General features: G+C 38.6%; 1 protein-coding gene across 1 annotated transcript in view; it reads left to right on the top strand.

The window, feature by feature from the left end:
• LOC124858401 (cadherin-7-like) overlaps positions 1–25,065 on the top strand; it is a 205,626-nt gene extending 180,561 nt beyond the window's left edge. Inside the window, exon 12 of the mRNA XM_047350423.1 lies at positions 19,446–25,065. Within this exon, the coding sequence (XP_047206379.1) occupies positions 19,446–19,960 (515 nt within the window). The 3' untranslated portion in view covers positions 19,961–25,065. The remainder of the gene's footprint in view (positions 1–19,445) is intronic.
• The last annotated feature ends 451 nt before the right edge of the window (positions 25,066–25,516 follow it).

The raw sequence follows: 25,516 nt of genomic DNA, 5'->3' as shown, positions 1-25,516 counted from the left end.
CAAGTCAAAGCAGTGCTGTCTTGTGCGCTTTTACTGTTTGTCAACATTTTTTATCACACAGTGCATGCTGTGCATCTTTTTCACACCTGGCAAATAAACTTTAGTCATATTATCACCACCTGCTGGGCTGAAGTGAATGCATATGTGTGACTGGTGTGCCACAATTTAGGAACTGATAAAGGTGCAATTAAATGCATGCAGACCTTTCAGACTCTTCCATTTGTCTTGCTCTTGCATATTTTCTATTTTTCCACATCCAGTCTTCACATTATGTTCAATTCCAGATGTTTCATTTGGTTGGTGATCTCATTTCAATGTGTAATTATGTTAGGAAGGAAGACTGAAAATAATTTGCTTTATTTACTTTTAGAATTTTTGTGTTTATTCTATAAACACAACTTTAAAAGGCAGGTTTCTAAGTGAAAGCAGCACTTGGCCCATAATTATCTTTTAAAACATCCCAGCTAACAGAAACAGATTAGAAGATTAATGGAAAATTATTTGAAAACAAATAATTTACTTATTTACTTTTAGCAAACAGAAAATAAAAACTCCTCTCACCCTGTGCTCCCATTAAAATTCAGTCTCTTAGCAAATCTAAGGAGTGGGCCATACATTGACAGCTTATACACCCTACACACCTCATGGTCTGCCTGAACTTCCACCTTCCAGACTCAGCTCTGTTTGTCCGTTGAGCTGCAGTGGGAGTTTATTTAAAATAACAACCCCTGCAGTTCAGAGAGTAGTTCAGATGTAAGCGGAGGTAATGCAGGCATACAGTCCCGTACTTGGAAGCAAATTGCACCTTAGAGTGTGCAGGCAGTCCTGACCTATCTTCAGGCGGTTGAAGAGCTTTGACATCTGATGTGCTTGTGCAGATTAAGCCTGGGAGGAGACATTTTCCCTTATATTATATATTATTATTCTATCTGGTAAATACACGTGACCTTGGTCAGGCTGCTCTGAATAGTCGCTCTGATGTTTACAAGTTTAGCACCAGCAAACATCAATGTACAGTTAAGGTTTTTTGAATTTGTTTAGGAAGAGGTTTTGGAGCATTTTCAGTTAAAAATATTAAAGGTAAAATCTCAACCTGCAAATTTCTGAAGCAAGTAAACCGAACATAGTTGGTCATACTGACCTCAGAGACAATACTTTTGGAGAAATGTAAGAAAATAGATTTTCCTAAAGTGGAGCTGGCTGTGACGCATTATTACATATTTAGCTTGCAAAAATGGCAGAGACTCAATCTGTTTGGATGAAAAAAATTTCAAATCAGTTTGCAATATTGTTAATTAGATTTTTGATTGGATTTAAGTTGGACTTTAACTAGGTCACTCTTAGATATAAATATAATTTGATCTTAACCATTCGTAGAGCCATTGTTGCTCTGGCTGTATGTTTAGGGTCATTTTCCTAAATGGAGAACGTCTGCCGCAGCATCCCACCAACTGTGATCAGCTTCCCTGTCCCTGCTGTGGGAAAGCATCTCCAAAGCATGATGGTTTCCTCACCATGTTTCACTTTGGGAATGATAATGTCCACTGTCAGTGTTGTGCCATTTCGGGTCATTCGTCAGTAATGCAATAACCTCTCTAAAGAAATCTCCTGATGTTCTCTTTTTTAAACTTCATTTGAATCTAAGAGTAATAGAGGTAAGGGCTTTGTGTTGCATTTCAAGGACGCACCGCTACTATTGTTCTGCAACATTACAGGTCCTTCTCAAAATATTAGCATATTGTGATAAAGTTCATTATTTTCCATAACGTCATGATGAAAATTTAACATTCATATATTTTAGATTCATTGCACACTAACTGAAATATTTCAGGTCTTTTATTGTCTTAATACGGATGATTTTGGCATACAGCTCATGAAAACCCAAAATTCCTATCTCACAAAATTAGCATATCATTAAAAGGGTCTCTAAACGAGCTATGAACCTAATCATCTGAATCAACGAGTTAACTCTAAACACCTGTAAAAGATTCCTGAGGCCTTTAAAACTCCCAGCCTGGTTCATCACTCAAAACCCCAATCATGGGTAAGACTGCCGACCTGACTGCTGTCCAGAAGGCCACTATTGACACCATCAAGCAAGAGGGTAAGACACAGAAAGAAATTTCTGAACAAATAGGATGTTCCCAGAGTGCTGTATCAAGGCACCTCAGTGGGAAGTCTGAAGGGAAGGAAAAAGTGTGGCAGAAAACGCTGCACAACGAGAAGAGGTGACAGGACCCTGAGGAAGATTGTGGAGAAGGGCCGATTCCAGACCTTGGGGGACCTGCGGAAGCAGTGGACTGAGTCTGGAGTAGAAACATCCAGAGCCACCGTGCACAGGCATATGCAGGAAATGGGCTACAGGTGCCGCATTCCCCAGGTCAAGCCACTTTTGAACCAGAAACAGCGGCAGAAGCGCCTGACCTGGGCTACAGAGAAGCTGCACTGGACTGTTGCTCAGTGGTCCAAAGTACTTTTTTTGGATGAAAGCAAATTCTGCATGTCATTCGGAAATCAAGGTGCCAGAGTCTGGAGGAAGACTGGGGTGAAGGAAATGCAAAAATGCCAGAAGTCCAGTGTCAAGTACCCACAGTCAGTGATGGTCTGGGGTGCCGTGTCAGCTGCTGGTGTTGGTCCACTGTGTTTTATCAAGGGCAGGGTCAATGCAGCTAGCTATCAGGAGATTTTGGAGCAATTCAAGCTTCCATCTGCTGAAAAGCTTTATGGAGATGAAGATTTCATTTTTCAGCATGACCTGGCACCTGCTCACAGTGCCAAAACCACTGGTAAATGGTTTACTGACCATGGTATCACTGTGCTCAATTGGCCTGCCAACTCTCCTGACCTGAAACCCATAGAGAATCTGTGGGATATTGTGAAGAGAACGTTGAGAGATTCAAGACCCAACACTCTGGATGAGCTAAAGGCCGCTATCGAAGCATCCTGGGCCTCCATAAGACCTCAGCAGTGCCACAGGCTGATTGCCTCCATGCCACGCCGCATTGAAGCAGTCATTTCTGCAAAAGGATTCCCGACCAAGTATTGAGTGCATAACTGTACATGATTATTTGAAGGTTGACGTTTTTTGTATTAAAAACACTTTTCTTTTATTGGTCGGATGAAATATGCTAATTTTGTGAGATAGGAATTTTGGATTTTCATGAGCTGTATGCCAAAATCATCCGTATTAAGACAATAAAAGACCTGTAATATTTCAGTTAGTGTGCAATGAATCTAAAATATATGAATGTTAAATTTTCATCTTGACATTATGGAAAATAATGAACTTTATCACAATATGCTAATATTTTGAGAAGGACCTGTATATGTAAGGATGTTAGTAAAGGCACTTGGAAATGAGCATTCATTACCACACTCGCACAGATGATGCAGTGCTGAGCTGTCACCTCCATGGAGCATTACAGCTCATAAAAACCTACAGACAAAGAATCAGTGTACCCCATCAGAAAGCAGAGACACAGTTCAACGCTTAGCTGATCTTCATTCAAAGAGAAGGAGGAAGATCTAAACAGTATATTTAAAAACTGAGATAGGATCTGTGATAAGGTCAAACGTCTCTCTTTTTCTGATTGCCTAGTAGTTTTTCTCACCATCGTTGCAACAGAGAATGCCTAGTGTGATGAACTGAAACTTTAAAGGAGCAAAAAGGGAAAGAAAATGGTAGAACAACTCAACACCAGAATTTCTAAACAAACCGTTTGCTGGTATGATATTCTGACTTTGATAACCTTTTACCTAAATAGTTTCAGAATGTTAGTTGTAAAGCCAAATTTATAAATAAAACTAGTAAAAATCTGAATTTCTACAGGTATTTAACACAAATGTACAGAAAGAGACTAAATGAAAAAACAATATAATCTAATTTAAAAAGTCTTGAGAAAAACCTTTAAACCAATTTCAGATAAAACACAAAATGTGCAAAAGGTGAGCTCCAGTGAAAATCTATAGCAGTTTTAAAGTTAACATTTACCGTGCGGACTACGTCACTTCTCCTGTTTTTCTCCACTTTAAAAAAAAAAAAAAGCCCTAATGGACTGTTAACTTGATTATTACTGTTATTAGCTACCTTAGTAGCTAGCCTGCAGTGAATTGCATTTTAACAGCTATTTAAAACTCCAAAAGATTTTAAAAACACAAATGCTGCTAATTTCATTTCTGGATGTTTTAGGTCTATAATTTATTATCTATTAGTATTTAGGTTTTTATATTTTCAAATATTTCATTAGATGTATAGATGTACATGAAGAGCGTTAAAGAAAATTAAGTTAGAATCAATGAAGTTAGAAATGTAAAGTTAAATCGAATTTTAATCATTGTGATACCGCTAAAACGTAGGTTGCCCAGAACACCAGATGTACGCACTGGAGAAGGTGTTTAGAGTAAAACACTTCAGGAGCACCTCCGTTCATCTCGTCGATTAACGTGCATCAACTGCCGCCTTTGACAATCTACACTGATGCTGAACAAAGCTGTTCAGGAAACAGAATAGTGTTTCTTAATTGGTTGCACTGCTTTTTCTTTTTTTTTTTTAAGCGCTAATAGACTGCAAAGCTAAGGTTTGCTAGCTGATTAGCTAAAATAGCTTCCTATGGAGCAGTTTGGTGCATTTAATGACCACTTTAACCCTCTTCGCTACATTCTCACACTACTCTCCAATTTTGCATTATTTGCTGTTATTTCAGCTTTTAACTTTGTTCTCTCTCTTTTCTCTTCCTAGAAGCTACACCTGGCCTGACTCTTTGTCTACCTGTGACACCTTTCTGGAGAGGAGCATTGTCCGAGCTTCTGCTGGCAACAACTTAATGCTCACCTTCTACAGATGATCCACTTGGCCCTGTCTTTCAGTGTTTAACCCTTTCTCTCTCCTAGATATAGCAGTTGACTGAGCTTTTACTGTAACTAATTATATCTGCTCTCTTTCAGACTCTATCCTTGAAAACTGGCTCAAAGTTTATCTGTTCTTTTTTTCTAGATGAAACGACTAAAGGAGCTACATCCACTAACATTTACTTTTCCTTCCCATAGAATGTACTCCTGGATCAGTGCTTCTGTGTTCTTTGTGTGTCTCTGCTCTGTTCTTTCAAACCCCCAGTTGGCCGTGGCAGATGGCCGCTCACACTGAGCCTGGTTCTGCTGGAGGTTTCTTCCTGTTAAAAGGGAGTTTTTCCTCTCCGCTGTCGCTACATGCATGCTCAGTATGAGGGATTGCTGCAAAGTCAACGCCAGTGACTGTCCACTGTCTCTACATGCTCATCCAGGAGGAGGGAATGCTGCCAGTCACTGAATGAATGCAATCTGCTGGGTTTCCTTAGACAGAAAAACGTTTTATCCAAATTGAATAAATAACTGAATCTGACTGCACTGTTCAATAGTTAGGATTAATCGTAATGTATGTACCTGACTTTTGTGAAGTGCCTTGAGACAACATGTGTTGTGAATTGGTGCTATATAAATAAACTGAATTGAAAACTGAATTGAATTTTATCTGCAAATTAAGCGAAAATACATTTAAATGTTCACATTCAAATTGTCCTATTGCGAAACAGAAATGCTACTTATTTTACCTCTGACACTGCAATTTACCCTTAAGAAGCAATACACTTTGTGAAAAATAGTGGTGGCAGGATCATACTGAGGAAAAACTTGCACCTGTTATTATAGCAAAATGTGAATCTACTAAGTATTGAGTGAGGGTGGTTAATACATGTTCGGACCAAAATTGTATTTGGAAGACTTTTTCGAAACTATGTATCATTTTTCTGCCACTTTACAAATATCTTCTGCTTTGTATTAGTGTATCACGTTAAAACCTGAACAAAGTACATTAGAGTCCAAGTTTGAACTTGGACAAATGAATGGATATTGATACGTTTTAAAGAATTGGATGTTGTCCTTCTTTAACATGTCCTAAACTTGATTTAGAACTCTGCGGAACTTCACCTTTTGACCAGATTTAACCTAGTTATAGCCTGTGGCACAATCCTTAGTTTTGCATAGGACACTGTCTCTATATTGTCAAGAAAATTAGGTTAAACTGTGGGAGCGTTTTGACAAACAGTTGCTGTGGTAGTAACTTTTTAAAGCTGTGGTATACCTATTTTATACTGCACTCGTTGGCCTAGTGCTAATGCCTAAGGCCTCCAGACTAATACATCTCCAAGTTGCCTTGTTTTTGTGTGTGAACTTAATTGTTCATGATTCTCTGTCCCCATCTGTCTATTTTGCTCAATTAGATCAGCATCTTTCCTCCTTTTCTGCTCTTCCTCCTTGTGCATATTAGCCCAAGCTCTCTCTCTCTGTAGTGGGACTTTGTCCTTGCCTTGTATTAACCAGCCCATGTGTGACCGCTCTGTCGGATCCTTTATTCTTATCTCCGTTGATAGTCTTCCATCAGGAGCCTTTTCAATCTGTAGGTTGCAATTGAGGCCGTGATTGCGTGTGATTGTGTTGTTGTGGATGACAATTGAGCTTGACTTCATCTCACCGCTGTCACTCTCAGGTGCCGTCACTTTTACGTTGTTTTTTTTTACTTCTTTTCCTCCTTCAGTCTCTCACTTTCTCATCAGGTGACCACCAGGAACAGCGATTCTAGTTATCTATCATCATGACTGATAATAACTAGTATATATGTTGCATGTAAAGAGTTGATTTTCTCAGGATTGCATCAGTTGCTTTGAGTTCTTCAGACAGAACTGATGTTAGAAAATGGGCTGTTTTCACCTGCCAAACTAAAAACCACTCAGTGCTGTGTTTACATTTACATTACCTCTACATTTTCATGAGCTGAGTGGCCCTCAATCATGGCTTGGTATTTTTAGATTTAATTACCAAGCTTCTGCGTTTTGCATTAATACCTCTGAAAATGCCTGAACACAACTGCACTTTTGAAAAATGTCATTTGAAAACCATTTTTTTATGATCCAGCCACTTTGGAAGGTACATCCAAACTACTGAGAAGATCATTATCTCGTTAAGATCCAGTGCCGTTTTCCCCCTAGTGCAGGTCAGGTATGGCTCAGTCCTCCTGAGAACCAATTAGGATATTACGTATCTCTCCAAATCTGCAGGCTGTTTTTTCTATCTGGACTTGCTTATCAGACTCATTTAATTAATCTCTATATCTGCTCTGGCTGTCCCCTGTGGAAGTTTTGTGTGTTTTTCTCTGTTTAGACATCTCTAAAGTAGTCAAAGATATTTTATATTCAAGCTGTTTTGTTGGAAGTCAGACTTTTCTTTGCTTGAACAAGCCCATTGCCAGCAGATTTAACTGTTGTTACACATGGAAAAAGCTGGAAAGGCCTCACATGGGAGAAGTGGGAGGAAATGGCTCAGAGCTTCCTAAAACAATCCATAGAGGAAAATATAAACACAAAAGTTTATGGAGGTGTAAATAAATGCAGAGTCTGAAGCCTGTGCTATACAGTATGATAAACCCACAGATGTATACCAATTTGTTGGGACCACTGGTAATACTGTGGGCAAAACAAAAACTCACTTAGGTAATCATTTGTTTTAACACAATCGGCAGCAACAACTTTATTGGTACCCCTGCTCCTAACACCTTTATGGCAATAGGACAGGGCTTCGTCTACTGCTACAACACTCCACAAAGTTAAAGCATCCAGAGAGAGAGTTAAATTTGTTTTTCTCTATAGACAGTCTCTCTGGACTGTCCAAATTGTGGGGTTTTCTCTTTAACTCTCGTCTCACCCATTGTTTTTTCTAAGGATTTCAGTCTGGGGTCTGAGACAACCATGAAGGAATGTAGATTTTGTGTCCAATTAACCATTTGTGCTGTTTTGGTCATATGTTTTGGATCATTATCCCGCTGAGTGTTTCAGTTCATGATTCCATTCACTCTAAGGTTGCCACGCCCTTTGGAGCAGAAACAAGCCCACAGCATCACAGATTTTATCTCTGAAAAGTTCTGTCAAGATTTGCCATTTTGGACTTTGTTGTGATTTTGTGTTTGTTTACTTTTCAGCTAGATGTTTCTATTCCTTTGGGTTTAGTAGTTATGTTTATTTATTCCTTCTGTTCCCTGATAATTTTGTTCTCGCTCCTGCCTCCTAGTTTTAGTTGTTCTTTCTCCCCTCACCCATAGTTCCCTTGGTAGTGGCTTTCTCATTTATTTATTACTTAGAATGGTTTTCTCCTCTGATTGTTATTATTATTTCAGTTCTCTTTGCTTCTTTGGGTTTTCTAGTTTACTTTCGTGCTTAGTGTTTCTGTGCTTGTTTATTGCTAGGTTATTTGTTCTTGCTGCACTCTTCTAGTTTATTAGTTTATTTTCCCTTTTCTTCCTCTTGTCATTAGTTCCCCTTCAGTTATTATTTACTCAGTGTTCATTTCCCTATATATTTGTAGTTCTTCCCAGCCTTATCCTTAGTTCAGTTCCCCGTGTTAGTCTCTATTGTTTCAGTTCCTTCTGATATGTTAGCTTTTAGTTATTGTTTGCCGTTATACTTAGTTCCACTTATTGTTTATGTTTTGGTTTGCATTGATTCTAGGTCATCGCTTTCTCTGCTTCCCTCCCAGTTAGTTCAGTCAGTATTTGTTGGGGTTTGTTTACTTTTCAGTTACAGTACAGACCAAAGGTTTGGACACACCTTCTCATTCAAAGAGTTTTCTTTATTTTCATGACTATGAATATTGTAGCTTCACACTGAAGGCATCAAAACTATGAATTAACACATGTGGAATTATATACTGAAGAAAAAAGTGTGAAACAACTGAAAATAAGTCTTATATTCTAGGTTCTTCAAAGTAGCCACCTTTTGCTTCAATTACTGCTCCACACAATCTTGGCATTCTGTTGATGAGCTTCAAGAGGTAGTCACCTGAAATGATTTTCCAACAGTCTTGAAGGAGTTCCCATAGATGCTTAGCACTTGTTGGCCCTTTTGCCTTCACTCTGCGGTCCAGCTCACCCCAAACCATCTCGATTGGGTTCAGGTCCGGTGACTGGGGAGGCCAGGTCATCTGGCACATCACTCTCCTTCTTGGTCAAATAGCCCTTACACAGCCTGGAGGTGTGTTTGGGGTCATTGTCCTGTTGAAAAATGAATGATGGTCCAACTAAACGCAAACCGGATGGAATAGCATGCCACTGCAAGATGCTGTGGTAGCCATGCTGGTTCAGTATGCCTTCAATTTTGAATAAATCCCCAACAGTGTCACCAGCAAAGCACCCCCACACCATCAAACCTCCTCCTCCATGTTTCACTGTGGGAACCAGGCTTGTAGAGTCCATCCGTTCACCTCTTCTGCGCCGCACAAAGACACGGTGGTTGGAACCAGAGATCTCAAACTTGGACTCATCAGACCAAAGCACAGATCTAATGTCCATTCCTTGTGTTCTTTAGCCCAAACAAGTCTCTTCTGCTTGTTCCCTGTCCTCAGCAGTGGTTTCCTAGCAGCTATTTTACCGTGAAGGCCTGTTTCACACAGTCTCCTCTTAACAGTTGTTCTAGAGATGTGTCTGCTGCTAGAACTCTGTGTGGCATTGACCTGTTCTCTAATCTGAGCTGCTGTTAACCTGCGATTTCCGAGGCTGGTGACTCGGATGAACTTATCGTCCGCAGCAGAGGTGACTCTTGGTCTTCCTTTCCTGGGGCGGTCCTCATGTGAACCAGTTTCTTTGTAGTGCTTGATGGTTTTTGCAACTGCACTTGGGGACACTTTCAAAGTTTTCCCAATTGTTCGGACTGACTGACCTTCATTTTGTAAAGTAATGATGGCCACTTTTTCTTTACTTAGCTCCTTTTTTCTTGCCATAATACAAATTCTAACAGTCTATTCAGTAGGACTATCAGCTGTGTACTGTATCCATCTCCTGCACAACACAACTGATGGTCCCGACCCCATTTATAAGGCTTGAAATCCCACTTATTAAACCTGACAGGGCACACCTGTGAAGTGAAAACCATTTCAGGTGACTACCTCTTGAAGCTCAGCAACAGAATGCCTAGAGTGTGCGTAGCAGTAATCAAAGCAAAAGGTGGCTACTTTGAAGAACCTAGAATATAAGACATATTTTCAGTTGTTTCACACTTTTTGTTCAGTATATAATTCCACATGTGTTAATTCATAGTTTTGATGCCTTCAGTGTGAAGCTACAATATTCATAGACATGAAAATAAAGACAACTCTTTGAATGAGAAGGTGTGTCCAAACTTTTGGTCTGTACTGTAGGTCTGCCACTATGTCTTCAGGTTACTTTGCTAGTTCTTATTTTCCAGGTTGTTATGGTTTTCTTAGATCTGTTTCTCTGAGTTTGTTATCCAGTCCCTTCTCCCATGGTTTAGTTTTGTAATTAGTTTCACCTGTCCTTCAGCCTCCCTGCTAGCCATGTCACACCTGTCTCCTGTTCCATTGATTACCTACCTATTGTTCCACACTCAGTTCCCTCTGTGTATTAGTTGGTCTGTTTTCTTTGTTCCCTGCTGGTTCCTTGTGTTATGTCACGTCTCTCCTCGAGCAACTCATGTTCTCCTGTTTTTGTGCTACGGAGTATTTCCTCCCAGCGGAATTGTAAGTGCTGATTTCAAGCCTTATTAAAACTAGCCTTCTCTGAACATGCTGCTGCCCAGTTCTTGTCTGGGTTTTGGTCCGAAACAACCTCAGATCGGGACAGGTTCATTCTCAGACCCATCAGACCAAAGCACACAGCTCTAGATAAAAGCCATATAGAGTTGAATAAACCCCACATGTTTACATTCGTAATGGTAGGTCAGAAAGCAATTTTGTTTTCTGCAGAATTACTCAATAAAATTAGGCTGGCACATAGATGTCATATGGTTGTTACAAAGACTTAGTGACCACAATATCTTTAAACCTCTCTCACTATACGGCTCACTGCCATATAAATACGGATGTTCATGTAGTCTAGCACCCACTGGCTAATAGCGATGGGCCTCTGTGTTACTATGTATTTCTAACCCAGGGAAATAAAGTCATGGAATATTTCTTAGTAGTTCATATAAACTGTGATACAAGTGGATTATGAATTAAGAAATACTTAACTTTCCTTTTTTAAAGGGATTCCTTGAGGAACAAACAATTGTGCCAGTAGGGATTTCATCCTAAAAAATACTTCCTTACATGGGAATGTTTAAGGTGTCGTCAAATTCAAGATGGTAATTCACTTCTTCCAGGTTGCCAACAAACTTTTCTGAGTCTGTATAGAGGTTCTAATTATCGAGACTAACTCTGAGATTTAGAACCTTCTTTGGTACCAGAATGCTGGTATGTAATTTTGCTAGATAGAACCCAGGCCTTTCTACTCCAGATTTTGTGATTGTTTCTAGAAAGCCAAAAGGAATTTAATTGTACAACCAATTACAGTCATGGGCTTAATGCAACATATTGCTACCAAGACAAATTTAATTCCTGAACTAATATGAAAAATTGGATAATTAAAAACAAAATAGCTGTTGCAAGTTGAAAAACTCACCACAAAGATACAGTCTTAAGTAAATAGTTTTTTTTAAAAACTGATCATTACATACACGAGATCTAATCATGCTGTGGTGGTTATAATATATGTTTTTGTGTTTAATCTAAACGTTGCTTGGCTGTCATTAAGACGTGGATATAAGGAGCGTCTTTCTTGTTCCTGTGTTGTGATCTGGTGCTGTGGAGAGGTCAGCCCTCTTTTGGTTGGATCACTTCTGGTGTTGCTGGCTGTGTAGAAGCAGTGACTTTAGGTGTGGTGATGGTTGATTGATGTACATGATGATAGGGATTACTTTGTGGGTGTGGATCTCCATATTTTGTTGGTCACTTGTATGTTTAGCTGACTTGTTAATGTGGTAACCTGCTGTGGTATTGCACCACTTTGTTGTGTGACCATTTGTGTTGTGGTGACAACAGTTCATGTTTGGTTCGCATTATTAGTTGCTACTTTTGGTATGTGTGGCAAATAATCCATTTGGTTATACGTTTTTTTTGTTGGTCACATGTTGCCAGCATTGTTTCTGTTTTATGGCACACCTTGGTCAATCAATTTTCAGCAACTTGAATACATGTAGTTTTTGTTTGAATAGTTTGTCCTTCTGCATCGTAGGAAGTCACTACATGAATTTTAATAGGAATGTCTAATGCTTTGAGTAGCATACCGGTTATCATATGTTGGGGAGGCAGTAGAAGGACCTTGTTTTGGTGATTCCTTTGGGACACCATTTTAAGGATAGGGGTGGTACGACCCCTTATGTTTATGTTGGGCATTTACTTTTCATGTGCAACACTGATTACTGATATGGGACACCTGAGGACCTGGTAAGGTTCTAAGTTTATTTAAACCCTCACTGACAGCTAACTTGACTCTGCTGTCCTTCACAGGTATGCTGCCATCTTTTGCTTTCTGGATTATTTTGATTGCACATTACAACACTTTCACATACATCCTCCACTTATGCACACCATAAACCACTGATTTAACAGGCTTTCACACTTCATAATATAAACTTTTGATTAAACCTTAGTTTGTGTTGAATAAATCTATATTTTAGCACTCCTATACATGGTGTGTCTGCCTTTTTTTGCGGCCTTTGAGCCAGGTCGTAACAATTGGGAAAAACTTGTTTTTGTCCCACTGTCACAAACATAAATGTGTGGAGTTTCCAAACACTGCTGGGACTTTTCCAGAAACCTTTTCCTTTGGTCAGTTGAGAATAACATTGAACATAACGAAACAAACCCTTTAGGGGTGTTGGTGTTAAGCAAAGCATGGATATGTGGAAAAATGCCTTATGCTCATTAAGTATAGTGGAGGATCTGTGATGATGTGGGCCTGTTTATTTGAAGATGGTGCTGTAGAGCTTGAGAAGGTATGAACCATCTTTGTAAGAGTGTAAACCTAGAACTGAACCTTAAGTTATCTTAGTTAAACAGCTATGTCAGATGTTCAAAAGACAGCAGCAACCTAAATAAAACAATTCATGTTATATTCATTTTGTTAAATATGCTTGGATTTTCTTGATTCTGAGGCATGTAGTTCAAATTTCTTAAGACACTGTTGGAAAATCACACAATGTGAAACAGAAGGAACTTTCTCATATTTTGAGCTATACTTTGTTGATGTAATGTCAACATGTGGCAGCAGGATGAATATTTATCCAACAAATGGGAGCTCAGCTTTTAGAGTGGTTTAGGTCATCAGCTTTAGGCAGGGAAAAAACAGTCTTTGTCCAAAGGCTTCATGAAACAAATAGTATTCAAAAAACAAATCATTTAGTGATAGCCCAATGTCTCAGACCTTTTGAAAAAAATTTTTTTTTTTAATGTAAAATATTTTAACAAGTATAAAAGTTATAACAGAAGCCAAAACACTAATCTGCTGAATTAGCTGAACAAGTTGAATAGTTGAAATACCACAAAGTACGTTGGAGTTCTTTTGTGACTGAAGAACTGCAAAAGTATCACTTGAATGTTATCTTGCATTCACACAGAATTCTTCTAGAAGCATTGCTGAAGATGAAAATAAGTCCCGTATAACTGTGTTCTGATTGTGGCTGTCGACTATGATTCATCACTTTGTACATTCGCTGCAACAGACAGTCACATCCTTGAAGGAGAATGATATCTGCCAGAACACCTCTTTATGTGACCAGACAGTTTTTTTATTATCTTTTTTCAGTGTGTTGCTCATGTTGCAAATGTATTTGTTCTTTTGGAAAGAATTGTTTTACTCGGGTTGAATTCACAGTAAACAAAGCTCAATGTGTGGGTGTATGGCAGTTGGGGGATAGAAACATTCACATTTGATAAGTCAGACTTTCCCTCTAGTTTCTGTAGTCCAAATGTTTAAGCACCATTGATATTTCTCTTGTAGCTCATCAGTATGCTAGAAGGGGTGAGTCAGTCACTTTTATTTGTATATTTAAATGTAATCAATTTTGCATAGGTCTGACCCAAGGCAAAAAAACATAAATAAATACAAAATCTATTTCATAATGAAGACCCAAAAACACTATAAAGCATGTCAGAAGCAAGTATATCATGGAGCCAATAGCTGTTTATGAGACAAAATCAATTGGCAAAGCAGGAAATAGAGGAGTTAAACCAAACATACCAAAGGTACCAATTAAAGTAAGCCAAACAAAGTTCAGGCAAGGCAGTGAAGGAAACAAAGTCTTACTGATGTGAATAAGGATTGATGGGACCTTAGCAGAGAACTTGGCAGAAAATAAAGAAAGTTATAAATAGCTGTTGCAAGTTGAAAAACTCACCACAAAGATAAAGTCTTAAGTAAATATTTTTTTTTTTAAACTGATCATTACATACACGAGGTCTAATCATGCTGTGGTGGTTATAATATATGTTTTTGTGTTTAATCTAAACGTTGCTTGGCTGTCATTAAGACGTGGATATAAGGAGCGTCTTTCTTGTTCCTGTGTTGTGATCTGGTGCTGTGGAGAGGTCAGCCCTCTTTTGGTTGGATCACTTCTGGTGTTGCTGGCTGTGTAGAAGCAGTGACTTTAGGTGTGGTGATGGTTGATTGATGTACATGATGATAGGGATTACTTTGTGGGTGTGGATCTCCATATTTTGTTGGTCACTTGTATGTTTAGCTGACTTGTTAATGTGGTAACCTGCTGTGGTATTGCACCACTTTGTTGTGTGACCATTTGTGTTGTGGTGACAACAGTTCATGTTTGGTTCGCATTATTAGTTGCTACTTTTGGTATGTGTGGCAAATAATTCATTTGGTTAAACTTTTTTCTTGTTGGTCACATGTTGCCAGCATTGTTTCTGTTTTATGGCACACCTTGGTCAATCAATTTTCAGCAACTTGAATACATGTAGTTTTTGTTTGAATAGTTTGTCCTTCTGCATCGTAGGAAGTCACTACACGAATTATAATAGGAATGTCTAATGCTTTGAGTAGCATACCGGTTATCATATGTTGTATAATAGTTTGTGTTGAATAAATCTATATTTTAGCACTCCTATACATGGTGTGTCTGCCTTTTTTTGCGGCCTTTGAGCCAAGTCGTAACAATTGGGAAAAACTTGTTTTTGGCCCACTGTCACAAACATAAATGTGTGAAGAAAATAAAGAAAGTTAAGGATCATGTGTATTAGTACTTGGATATTGGGAAACACGGTGAAGTGCTGTTTAATAAAGGGGTACCTGAAGTTATTTCAAAGGATAAAGAAACTCCGTAAGACTGAATACAAGACAACTAGTAAAATAACGCTTAAACACTGTACATAATGAAACTGAGCCAAAATGCTAAATAACAGAAACATTTCATAATAACTAAACAAATGCTTCACCTTCACTAAAGCATAATGTTTATTTGGGCTGACTTTTTACATGTTATGAATGCTTTTTATAAAAGCTAATAATATGAGGTTTGAACTGTAGAAATGGATGTTTCCATTTCATTCTATCTCTACCAAAATATACATAATTATAAGGTTATGGTTATGTAAAATATTTTAAAACGATGCAATTAGAAAGACAAAACTATAAAGTTATAGCAAACGCTGGTTATACTTAAAAATATATACAAATAACCTAATTACATAACACATCCAGGCACAAAAAACACTTAAATCAATTTTTTTCAACATCCAACATAAAGATGTTGAAAAAATCACTACTTACGGTAAGTTATGTTTATATGTTAAAACAATGCGAAGTATTTCCAGTGACAATATTTACTCTTTACTGTATGTTGACCTCCAAATGGCATAGCAGGCTAAGTAGAAAGATACACTCATCGTTTTTGTTAAAGTGAGACTTCTTGTATGTTTACAAGCTTCCATGTTTAATGTTTTTTCTATGTCTGTGGCATATGTCGCTGAAACAAGCTTGTTATCTTATTTATTTAGTAAAGTAACTTGTGGAAATTTTACTCAAGTGAGAGTAGTGATACTTCATTAAAATATTACAAAAAAATAAAAGGTACAGTGCAGTAAAACTACTCCTAAAAGTAAATTTTTTCAGACAGTTATTCAAGTAAATGTAACTGAGTTAATGTTACGAGTTTACAACCAAGCCCTGGCTTTCAGGATGTGTTAACCTGGAGTACAGAAAGTCTCACAAAGTTGTTGATTAATATATCTTTATTAAACTGCACTGTGGCACAGAAACAGACTGTGTGGGTGATGGAGTGAGTAAATAATCTGTCGCATGTTCACTTGAGTCACACACACAGAAATACTCTAATGAGAAAGTGGTGGCTGCTGGTAAGAAAAGGGCAGCGGAGAAAATTCACCTTGTTCACTATTGATTACGTGGGGTAGATCATTTAAACAATTCAATTACAGCAAAAGCCTTTGTAGTGCAGAATTGATCTCCTTTCTTTCTTCTGTTGTTCACTTAGTTTACATCTTCGGTACACATTCTCCAAAGTGAAGAGGGGGTACCTGTCGTACCGTGGCTGCTTTTGCTAAACTGTCCAGACAGCAAACTATGTCTCACAAGAGCCTCGACACAAACTATCTGTATTCTCCGCCATCAACCTGCTCCACCTAGAAGGCTGTAACTGGATGTTGGCCTGTTTCCAGTCTGTGAAACATTGTGGCTGCCTTCTAGGCATTAAAGCCTAAAGAGCTTTGCTGGAAAGCACTTGGAATACTCTATTTGGATGTGCCACTTTGTAATTCATTTTAACGGAGCCTTGCTGAATGAATAGAATTTAGAATGACTTCAATCCCGAAAAACAGAGGAAACAGTCTCCCTTGGAAATGCTTGGAAGCACTAAAATGTGTCCAGGATCTAAGGAGTGCTATTGGACAAAAGGGACCACTCAAAGTCTTTTACAAAACCCAGTGAGTTGTAATATTCATACCAGTGTTGTAGGGTTCCTACTTATTTCTTATGTAAAAATTCCAGACTTTTCTGTACTCAACATTCTCGACTTCTCACTTCTTTATGTTAATTTCAAAATATAAAATACTGAAGTTTACCATGAGTTCACCTTTTATTAGATATATTTATATAGCTGACAGACTTTGAAAATGAAATCGGTAGAATAGATGAAGCAAGGTAAGGCCCGAAGCAGGAAGGCAGGCAGACAGGAAGGAAGGGATGCAGGCGTGAAACACGGGATAAAGCAAGAAGAGGTGGAAGACAGGACACACGGGGAGTACAAGGAAGCCGGAATAACACGGAAAATAAAGGTACAATGCAAGGAAGAAAGGAAAAACAGAGTGAAGGATACAAAGAAGAAAGGTCATAAGGGATGGTGAGGGGAAGAAATAATGGAAGGGAGTATGCAGGAGGAAAGAAATGAAAGGAAAAGGAATGAACATAAGGGAGGTAAGAAGGAGAGAAGAAGGGACAGAATAAAGGAAGGATAAAAAATTTGGAGAATAAATTTTGGACATGCCAATTTTTTTTTCCCAACGTCATTCTTCTCTGGAAAAACTTAAATCAAATTTAAAAATTCCAGACTGCATAGGTACCCTGGATGGATTGCCAAAAGGCTAACCCGGCTGCCCATTCATCTCAGTCCTTCGGTGTGACACCCTCACTCCCATCCCCTCTGTTTGCTCCTTTATTAGAGGGTGTGAAGTGGTCTTTGAATTTGGTTCCTAGGCCTCTGTCTCTGCCGCCAGCAGTAGGTGGATGCTGGGCAGGAAAAGAAATATGGACCCATAGAACGATATTTCACAGGCTCTGGCTTGACATTGATGGATAGAGGATCATTAGACGTTTGCCAGTTTGCTTGGGCGTGGAGTTATTTTCAGCAATAATGTATGGGAAGAGGGAGCAGAGGTTGAAGGAGGCTATATGATCTCAGACGCCCGTACATTCAGTATGGTGAAGCTGTGAAAAAGCCTCAAAGCGGTATGTGGGTGACGGAAAACACAAAAGTAAATTACATAAAAGGTTTAGCTATGTGTTCTCTGCTTAATATTTGAACAGTTTATTCATGATTCTTAGCATCTTTTCGACTGTTAACCATTTGTTATCTGGTCCAATCATTTTGATAATTTAGTTTCAGTTTAATACTTGCAGGTTTGTCTTTTACTTTCAAAAACACATATTGTACAATAATTCAATTCCATGTTTATGAATATACAAACATTATTAATACTTTTTACTAACCCCTTTTGCCAGTTGCACAGCACTTTGTCTTCTCCTATTCTATTTCCCATGGCCATGGAAGAAGGTTGATTTTGGGGCTTACTTGCCTTTTTGGATCATTATCCTTTCGAAAGACCCAGTGGCATTTCCTGGGAAGCCACCTTTTCTTTAACCTTAAAATGGGTATTTTAAAGTATTCATGTTGCCATGTTGTCTAACATGGCTTTCCTCATATTTATTCTTCATTTCACATACCACCTCTATTGATTGTTGCTGAAAAGCTCAATCTTAGATCCATGTAACCAAAGCACATATTTCAAGTTGAAGGCCTGTAACAGATTAGCAAATGTTCCTTACATGCTTCCCAGAAAAACAAGCTGGCATGCAAATAGTGTCTAATGGTTGTGATACAGAATTTAACTTGAAAGCTTGATATAGATGAAATCAATCAACATTTTCTACTTAAATAAAAGGTGAATTTATTCTAGGGCTTTTTACACATCGTTACTAAGGCCACTAATAAATGTGGAAGCAACTGAATTTCATGTTGGAACAAATATAGCAGTTTTGAATTAAGGAAAGTCTTGAATGGTGAATGCTAAATGGTGGTGCAGTTGGTAGTGCAGTTGCCTTGCAGCGAGATGGTCCTGGGTTTGAATCCTGGCCTGGGGTTTTTCTGCATGTTCTCCCAGTGCATTAATAGGTTCTCTTTGGGTACTCCTTTCTCCCACAGTCCAAAAACAGTACTGTTAATTGGTCTCCCTAAATTGCCGTTTGGTATGAATGGGTGTGTGCATGGTTGTGTGTCTCTGTGTTACCCTGGCATGTACTGGTGACCTGGCGAGGGTGTACCCGGCTTTTCACCCGTAGACCACTGGAGATAACCACCAGCTGTACGGAAGAAGCAGGTATAGAAAATGGATGAATGAAAAATCTTAAATTATACCAAATTTAGTGATTGTTTAGAAATTTTTATCTTTTACAGAAACAATTTTACACTTGTTCTTGTAAGGAAACAAGGACAATGATGTAGCACATTAAAATACATGGAACTTAACATTCCAGTGGTAGCTGTGAACATGGAATATTTTTAACAGAGAAAATATTTTCGCTTTTGCTTATATGCTCCTAATTAATCACATTTTGAAGGACTGGAAGGGCTCTACCACTTTGCCCTCTGAAGACAACCAGGGAGAAGGAGTGTCCCAAGTTTTCCTTTGATATGTCAGTGTCAGTGTCAGTCAGTGTCAAGAAGTAAAAACTTTAGGAATTTCATTTTAAATCCTTTTTAGCCTTATCTTAATAATTTCACCAGCACACAGATAATCCACATCATCCTCTTGTACTTACTCAAAGATCTCTCGTTCTCTCTTTACAGTGATGGTTTTGCTGATTGTTACAATGCGCCGAAGAAGGAAGCAGCCCTTGATTCTGGAGGAGGAGAGGGACATCAGGGAGAACATTGTCCGCTATGACGATGAAGGAGGGGGAGAGGAGGACACAGAGGCCTTCGACATGGTCACCCTGCGCAACCTCAACATCATCAGAGATCCCACCGTGCGGCGAGATGTCACGCCGGACACTCCCACCTTCTACCACTATACCTCGGCTTCCCGGCCCCCCTACAAATCGCTGCCTGACAACGTGGTGTTTCGAGAGTTCATCTGGGAGCGGCTGAAGGACGCTGACGTGGACCCCACGGCTCCCCCGTACGACTCCCTGCAGACATACGCATTTGAGGGCAGCGGTTCCGTAGCTGAGTCACTGAGCTCGCTGGAGTCGTTAAGTACAGACTCGGACCAGAACTACGACTACCTCAGCAACTGGGGGCCGCGCTTTAAAAAGCTGGCCGATCTGTACGGCAACAGTGACAGCGGCAGCGTGTTCTCATAGCCCCCAAATATCTCTCTTAACAGTTCTGGAACTTTGAAACGTGAGTAATATAATGTCAGAGCAAGTGGTTTTGTCTGCCTTGGTGCAGCTGAGGAAGAGATTCAAAGACAACACAAGTGATTGAAGGAAAAACACTTTGACTTCAAAGGTTTTTTTGGTTTGTTTACCTCCCTGTATGGGCTTTAAAAAGCATGCCATGGTGAGTTTTGACACTGACTTCAAAAGTGGCTTGACTGAGGAGGAAGCCCTGTGTGCAAAAGACATTAAAGGTTTCACATTTTGGGCCTGAGTCCAACCATTGACTGCAGAATGCATTACATGTGGAAGCATTTTTCTTTTTTTATTTACAGGGAGAAGCCTGTCCTTTCATTTCAGTGATGGGCACAGGCACAACACTCCTGCTTTGATGCATTCCTTTGCTATCCCTGTGCTAAAAAACAAAAAGTTTCTCATGAAAGGCTGTCCCCCTGGCAGCTAATCAGTAGTCTCTGAACTGCTCAGATGAAATATGAGAACAATTTATGTTTCTTATTTCCGTTTTTTTTTTTTTTTTTTTTTTGCAGATGACAGTTGAAAATTGGCTGTATTTTATAAACCTTTACACCCAGAGCCACATTACTCATGGACTCAGTCATACCTCCTAAAGTTACTAGCCAGACTTTTCCTTAAAATCCGATCAAACTCAGCGTAGGTATTGTTTTTAACCTACTGTATAATGCAACATAGTAATATCAGTTTTTCTCTTTATTTTTGCATTTTGTTGTAAATCACTGCTGTATATCCCCTTCCTAAAATCACATCCCTAAAAGTGCACAGACCTCTGCTGATGTCACAAAAGGCAAAGATCAGTTAGTTTTGGGGATGCAGCAATCAAAGATATGTGTATGATCTCCAGTTTTTGTCAAACTTTGACCTACCAATTTTTGTCAGTTCTCTTTAGGAACTTCAATCAGAAGCTTATACTATATTTTACAGCCTTCTTGCTGTGAGTTGTAAAAACGTATTTGTATTAGAAGCAGAGAAAACATCACCTAATCGTTGTAAACCATTGTTTTGCTTTTTATAAGCCATGATAAAATGATTTGGAGTTCATATTTTAAACTGTTTTCAGCTTTTTGTAGTTGGTATTAGCATAATTAGCACAGTTAGTATTACAGTAAACACTCGTCTCCATGTGTATTTTCTGGATAATAGAGAATATAGATTCTTAACTCTAGGTTGTTAAAAAAGCTAAACAATTCTGAATCCAACATATGTCATAGGTTTGCTGTAACATGTTTAGTCCTCCTGCTGTCTGCTAAAGTGGGTTGCCCTCTTGCAGTTTGACAAAACTACCCCAAGGTTGGTGTAGTTTTGAAACTGCAAAAGTACAGATTGGCAAATAAGCACAATGGCTTCTAGTCGATGAAGTCTTAATTTATTTTGTAGTAGCCTGAGTGAACAGCCAACATACAGCACCTCCAAAAACATATAGTTAGCATAAAAAGCAAGGACAGTTTCGTTTGGTAGTTTATTTCTTTGTAGTAACAATGCTTTTTGGAACTACATTTTATATAATTGGAAAGCCTGTATGTATTCCCTTAAATGGCACCAGATTTGTAAGGAAAATGCATTTGTAGGTTGAGCAGCAGAATTGAGTAATGCTAAATCCTCTCTGCCAATCCCAAACACCTTATTCTACTATTAATGCCTGTTTGGTGTGGTTTATTGGGTTAAATGATCAAAGTTTGAAGAAACAAGACATAACAATTTAAGTGTTTATTTCTTTAACAAATGGGGCTCAGTAGCGCATAAGAAATCACTACAAAACTACAACCGTGTTGCAGCGCCTCATCTTGCTGAGAACATGCTTGGTCACACACAGTTGTGGGACGGCATCCTATTATTCAACCAGCATTGAACCCAATTTAGCCAATTCGGTGCTTTGGTGCAGACCATTCTATCCTCTCCACTCCCAAATTGTGTAAGTTGTTTCTGATAAACCCCACTTTGGTAGGGTGCGTGTAGCTATCTTGGAGAATAGTGTTTGGCACCTAAGAGTGGAGTGTAGGATTGTTGTAGAATATAATTTTCACATCTCTCTGCATTGATATTTCCTTTAATGACAATCCTTGTTTTCCAGTGAGGGTTAAAGGTGTTGGTGTATTGTTCGTGTAGTTTCCTTACAAATGCAGTATGGTACTGTTTAAGGAGAAATAAACAAAATTCCACACGGTATAAAATATAATTTATTTATGTTGTTCTTTCTCTGTTTTCACTTTTGAACACAAGTTCTTCACCCAGTAACATCATCCCCAACAAGTGACCTTTCAGTATTGGGTGTTCTCAAATGAGGACAAGGTCATATTTTAAAGACCAGTCTATTCTGGTCATGTTTTTATTTGCATGTTTGTTTAATCAAATTTATTCTTCAGTTGTGTTTACCTGTATTCTAAATGGTAGCAGCAACATTTCTCAGTAGTACATAAAAGTACTGCATGAATTTCCAAATAATAGCAAAAAGAAAAAAGAAAACATGGAAATCATTTGCTGAGATCACCAGAATTTCATCCTTTAGGTACTGCAGTGACCATGTATGCAAAGTTCTTAAAAAACCAAACAGTCTAGTCAGTGTTTTACTTTAAATTGGAACTGAAAGAAGATTAGAAAGTAAAAACAGTGTTTCCTGTTGGTAGCTGCAGAGCTGCTGCATCACCCACCACTACCACCAATGATTGCCAGGCATATTCACTTATGATGAGCCAAATCCTACCAGTTAGCTCCACCATTGTATGCCATCGCCATTTTTCAAATTGCTGTGCAGCCAGAAAGAGCAAAAGGGGAAGTAAATTTGTCTATTCTGTATAATATATTGGATTAGTATGTAGTCCAGAACAAGCATTCACTGCTACTACATGCCATGTTGAGGCCAAACAATTATGAATAGGCATTTACAAGTGGTAAAGATGGAAACCAGTCAGATGGAACAGTTCAGGAACATGCACAACCCTGCAAAAAGTACTCATACCCTTTGAACCTTTTCACATTTTGCACGTTGTCACAAAGAGTGTTTTTGAATACTGCTTTTCATTTTATAGGGACTGTAGAGGACAGGGAAGCCGTTCAGAGCTCGTGGGAAGTTGCATTGAGCTGAATACAGAACAATCCTAGAAGATGACCTGTTTGAATCTGCAATAGACTTAAGACTGGGGGTGAGGATTTACCTTTCAGCAGGTCAGAAACCTTAAACAGAGAAACAAAGTGAAATCGGCAAAAATCTGAGTCTCAAAATGGGGAAAGCTGGTAGAGACATTCCCCAAAGGGATTCTGGGGAATAATTGCAGCTAAAGATGGTTCTACAAAGTACTGACCCAGAAAGGCTAAAATCAAATCTACACCATGCTTTTCAGGTTATTAATTGTAAAAGTTTGAATACCAAGTATCCCTTTTTAAACAATAATGCTGTAATTTGTGTCAGTTGTGTTTATTCTGTCTTTTATTGTGCAGTGTTCTTGAGTGACCTGAAAGGTGCTTTTAAATTTAATGAAACATCATTATTAGGTGTTGCACGAAGGCACAACTTGTATCACTGTTGCCTTGCTACAAGAATGTCCTGGGTTCAAATCCAAGCCTGGGGTCTTTCTATGCATGTCTACCCTGTGCATTTGTGGGTTCTCTCCAGGTACTCCGGCTTCCTCCCACAGTACAAAAACATGACTTTTGGGTTAATTGGTCTCCCTAAATTGTCTTTAGGTATGAGTGTGTTCATGCATGGTTGTTTGTCCTGTGTGTCTTTGTGTCGCCCTGTCCACCAACTGTTCAGGGTGTACTCGCCCAATGACTGCTGGAGGTAGGCACCAGCCCTCCCAAGCCACTTGCCCACCACCCCTACTTTGGGATGTATTATTATTTTCCCATCACATACAAATCCCAATAAATTGAAGTTTGGGGTTTGACAGTGACAAACTATAAAAAGGTTCAAGCTCTATGGGTACTTTTGCAACACACTGTACATACATTTAAACCAGTTTATGTTCAAAAGCCAATCAATGTCCGTGTCAATGTTTGCTTCAGCTTCATCATCAGAGATCATCCTTGTCCAGCACCGGGTTCAAACAGCTAAAGTTGAATGTGTCACAACTTGAACTCTCGCTCTGTCCGATGTCATTGTATTGTATTCTTCTTCATCTGAATTGTGTTCCTCAATAGATGAAAATCCTTCGAAATCTACGTTGTTGATTCTTACTGCCTCATGTGATGTCATCAGTTCAAATACAAACACACTGGACTTAGAAGGTTTTTTTTTAGGTCTGCTTTTGAAAAACTTAGCATTCCAGGCTTCATTAATAAGCTGTATTTTTATTATTGTTTTACAGTTATTTCGGAAAAGAAATACTCCTCTGGCTAGTATCTTTATGACACACCGATTCGTACATATAATACAGTATAACCAAGTACAGTAGTTGATGTGCTAAGGAAGTTGTGTGAATCATAAAAAGAATAACATCCATCCTTTTTATATATCAGCAGGTTGACACAGAGAAACACAAACATTTTCTTCTCCTGAAAGTACATTTTGCAAATGTCGAAAGATAGTGTATGTCTCAGTTTGTTTCTACTTCTGCCTTTCTATTACCAACAGTCACATTTTTCTCAGCTATGAACAGTCGGGGTTTAGTTGTTAAACTTTTCTAAGAGGCAGGTGGGTCTGATCAAAGAGCCTTTAAGATGGATTTGTCCATGTTGTACTAGAGATTCACGCCACCTAGACTCTAGGAAAAAAATAATTGTTTTTAAAGTGGCAGACCTAACAGAGGTCCGGTTTGTAAGTAAATTAATTTTGCTTCTGTAGTTTGCAAAGTCCAGCATATATTGTCATTTGAAAATTAAATTTAAAAAAATTTATGGTTTGAATATTGATGGTGAAAGGAAATACTGTATGATAATCATATTGTGGCGATTTTATTTTTGCTTTTTTCTTTCCCAGCTTAAACAAGTTATGTTACAACTGGGTGTGCACATGTGCAACTGCTGTGTATTATTATTTATTTCAAAGAGGCAGAACTGTGCAAATGATGTTTTTATCTTTTTTGCTGAAAATAAAATTGACATTCAGTTCCTTAAAAGGCTTAAGGGATTTATTTCAGGCTACCTGAACATAAAGGTAATCTCTGGCTAGAAACTACAGGCTGCATATACAGTGACAGTAATAACCAATGACTCTGAACCTGTTGCCATCATTGGGGACCTCATAAAACCAGAAAAGGGCTCACTCTATGGATTTGTAGCTGACAAAGCATTTATTCTCCACAGACGCTTGTGTGATGACTGAGAGACTCACCAATGCTCATTTGAGGAGCTTTTTGCTAATTATTTATGCTCACAAAAAATGAAGTTAACTGACCCCCCTCGTTTAGGAATGTAGAGTCAATAAACAAATTAAATAAATCATTAAGAATATACCGCATTTAATAAAAGCTGCCCTAGTTTCTACACCATAAAGTGGCAGAAATAATTTTGAGCAGCCGAATTTATCTTCCCAGTTACATTAGGAGGCATTTTTTCAGCCAGCTGATC

This window comes from Girardinichthys multiradiatus, chromosome 21 (genome assembly GCF_021462225.1).
Source record: "Girardinichthys multiradiatus isolate DD_20200921_A chromosome 21, DD_fGirMul_XY1, whole genome shotgun sequence".
NCBI lineage: Eukaryota > Metazoa > Chordata > Actinopteri > Cyprinodontiformes > Goodeidae > Girardinichthys > Girardinichthys multiradiatus.
This window is presented reverse-complemented; position numbering and strand designations above follow the sequence as displayed.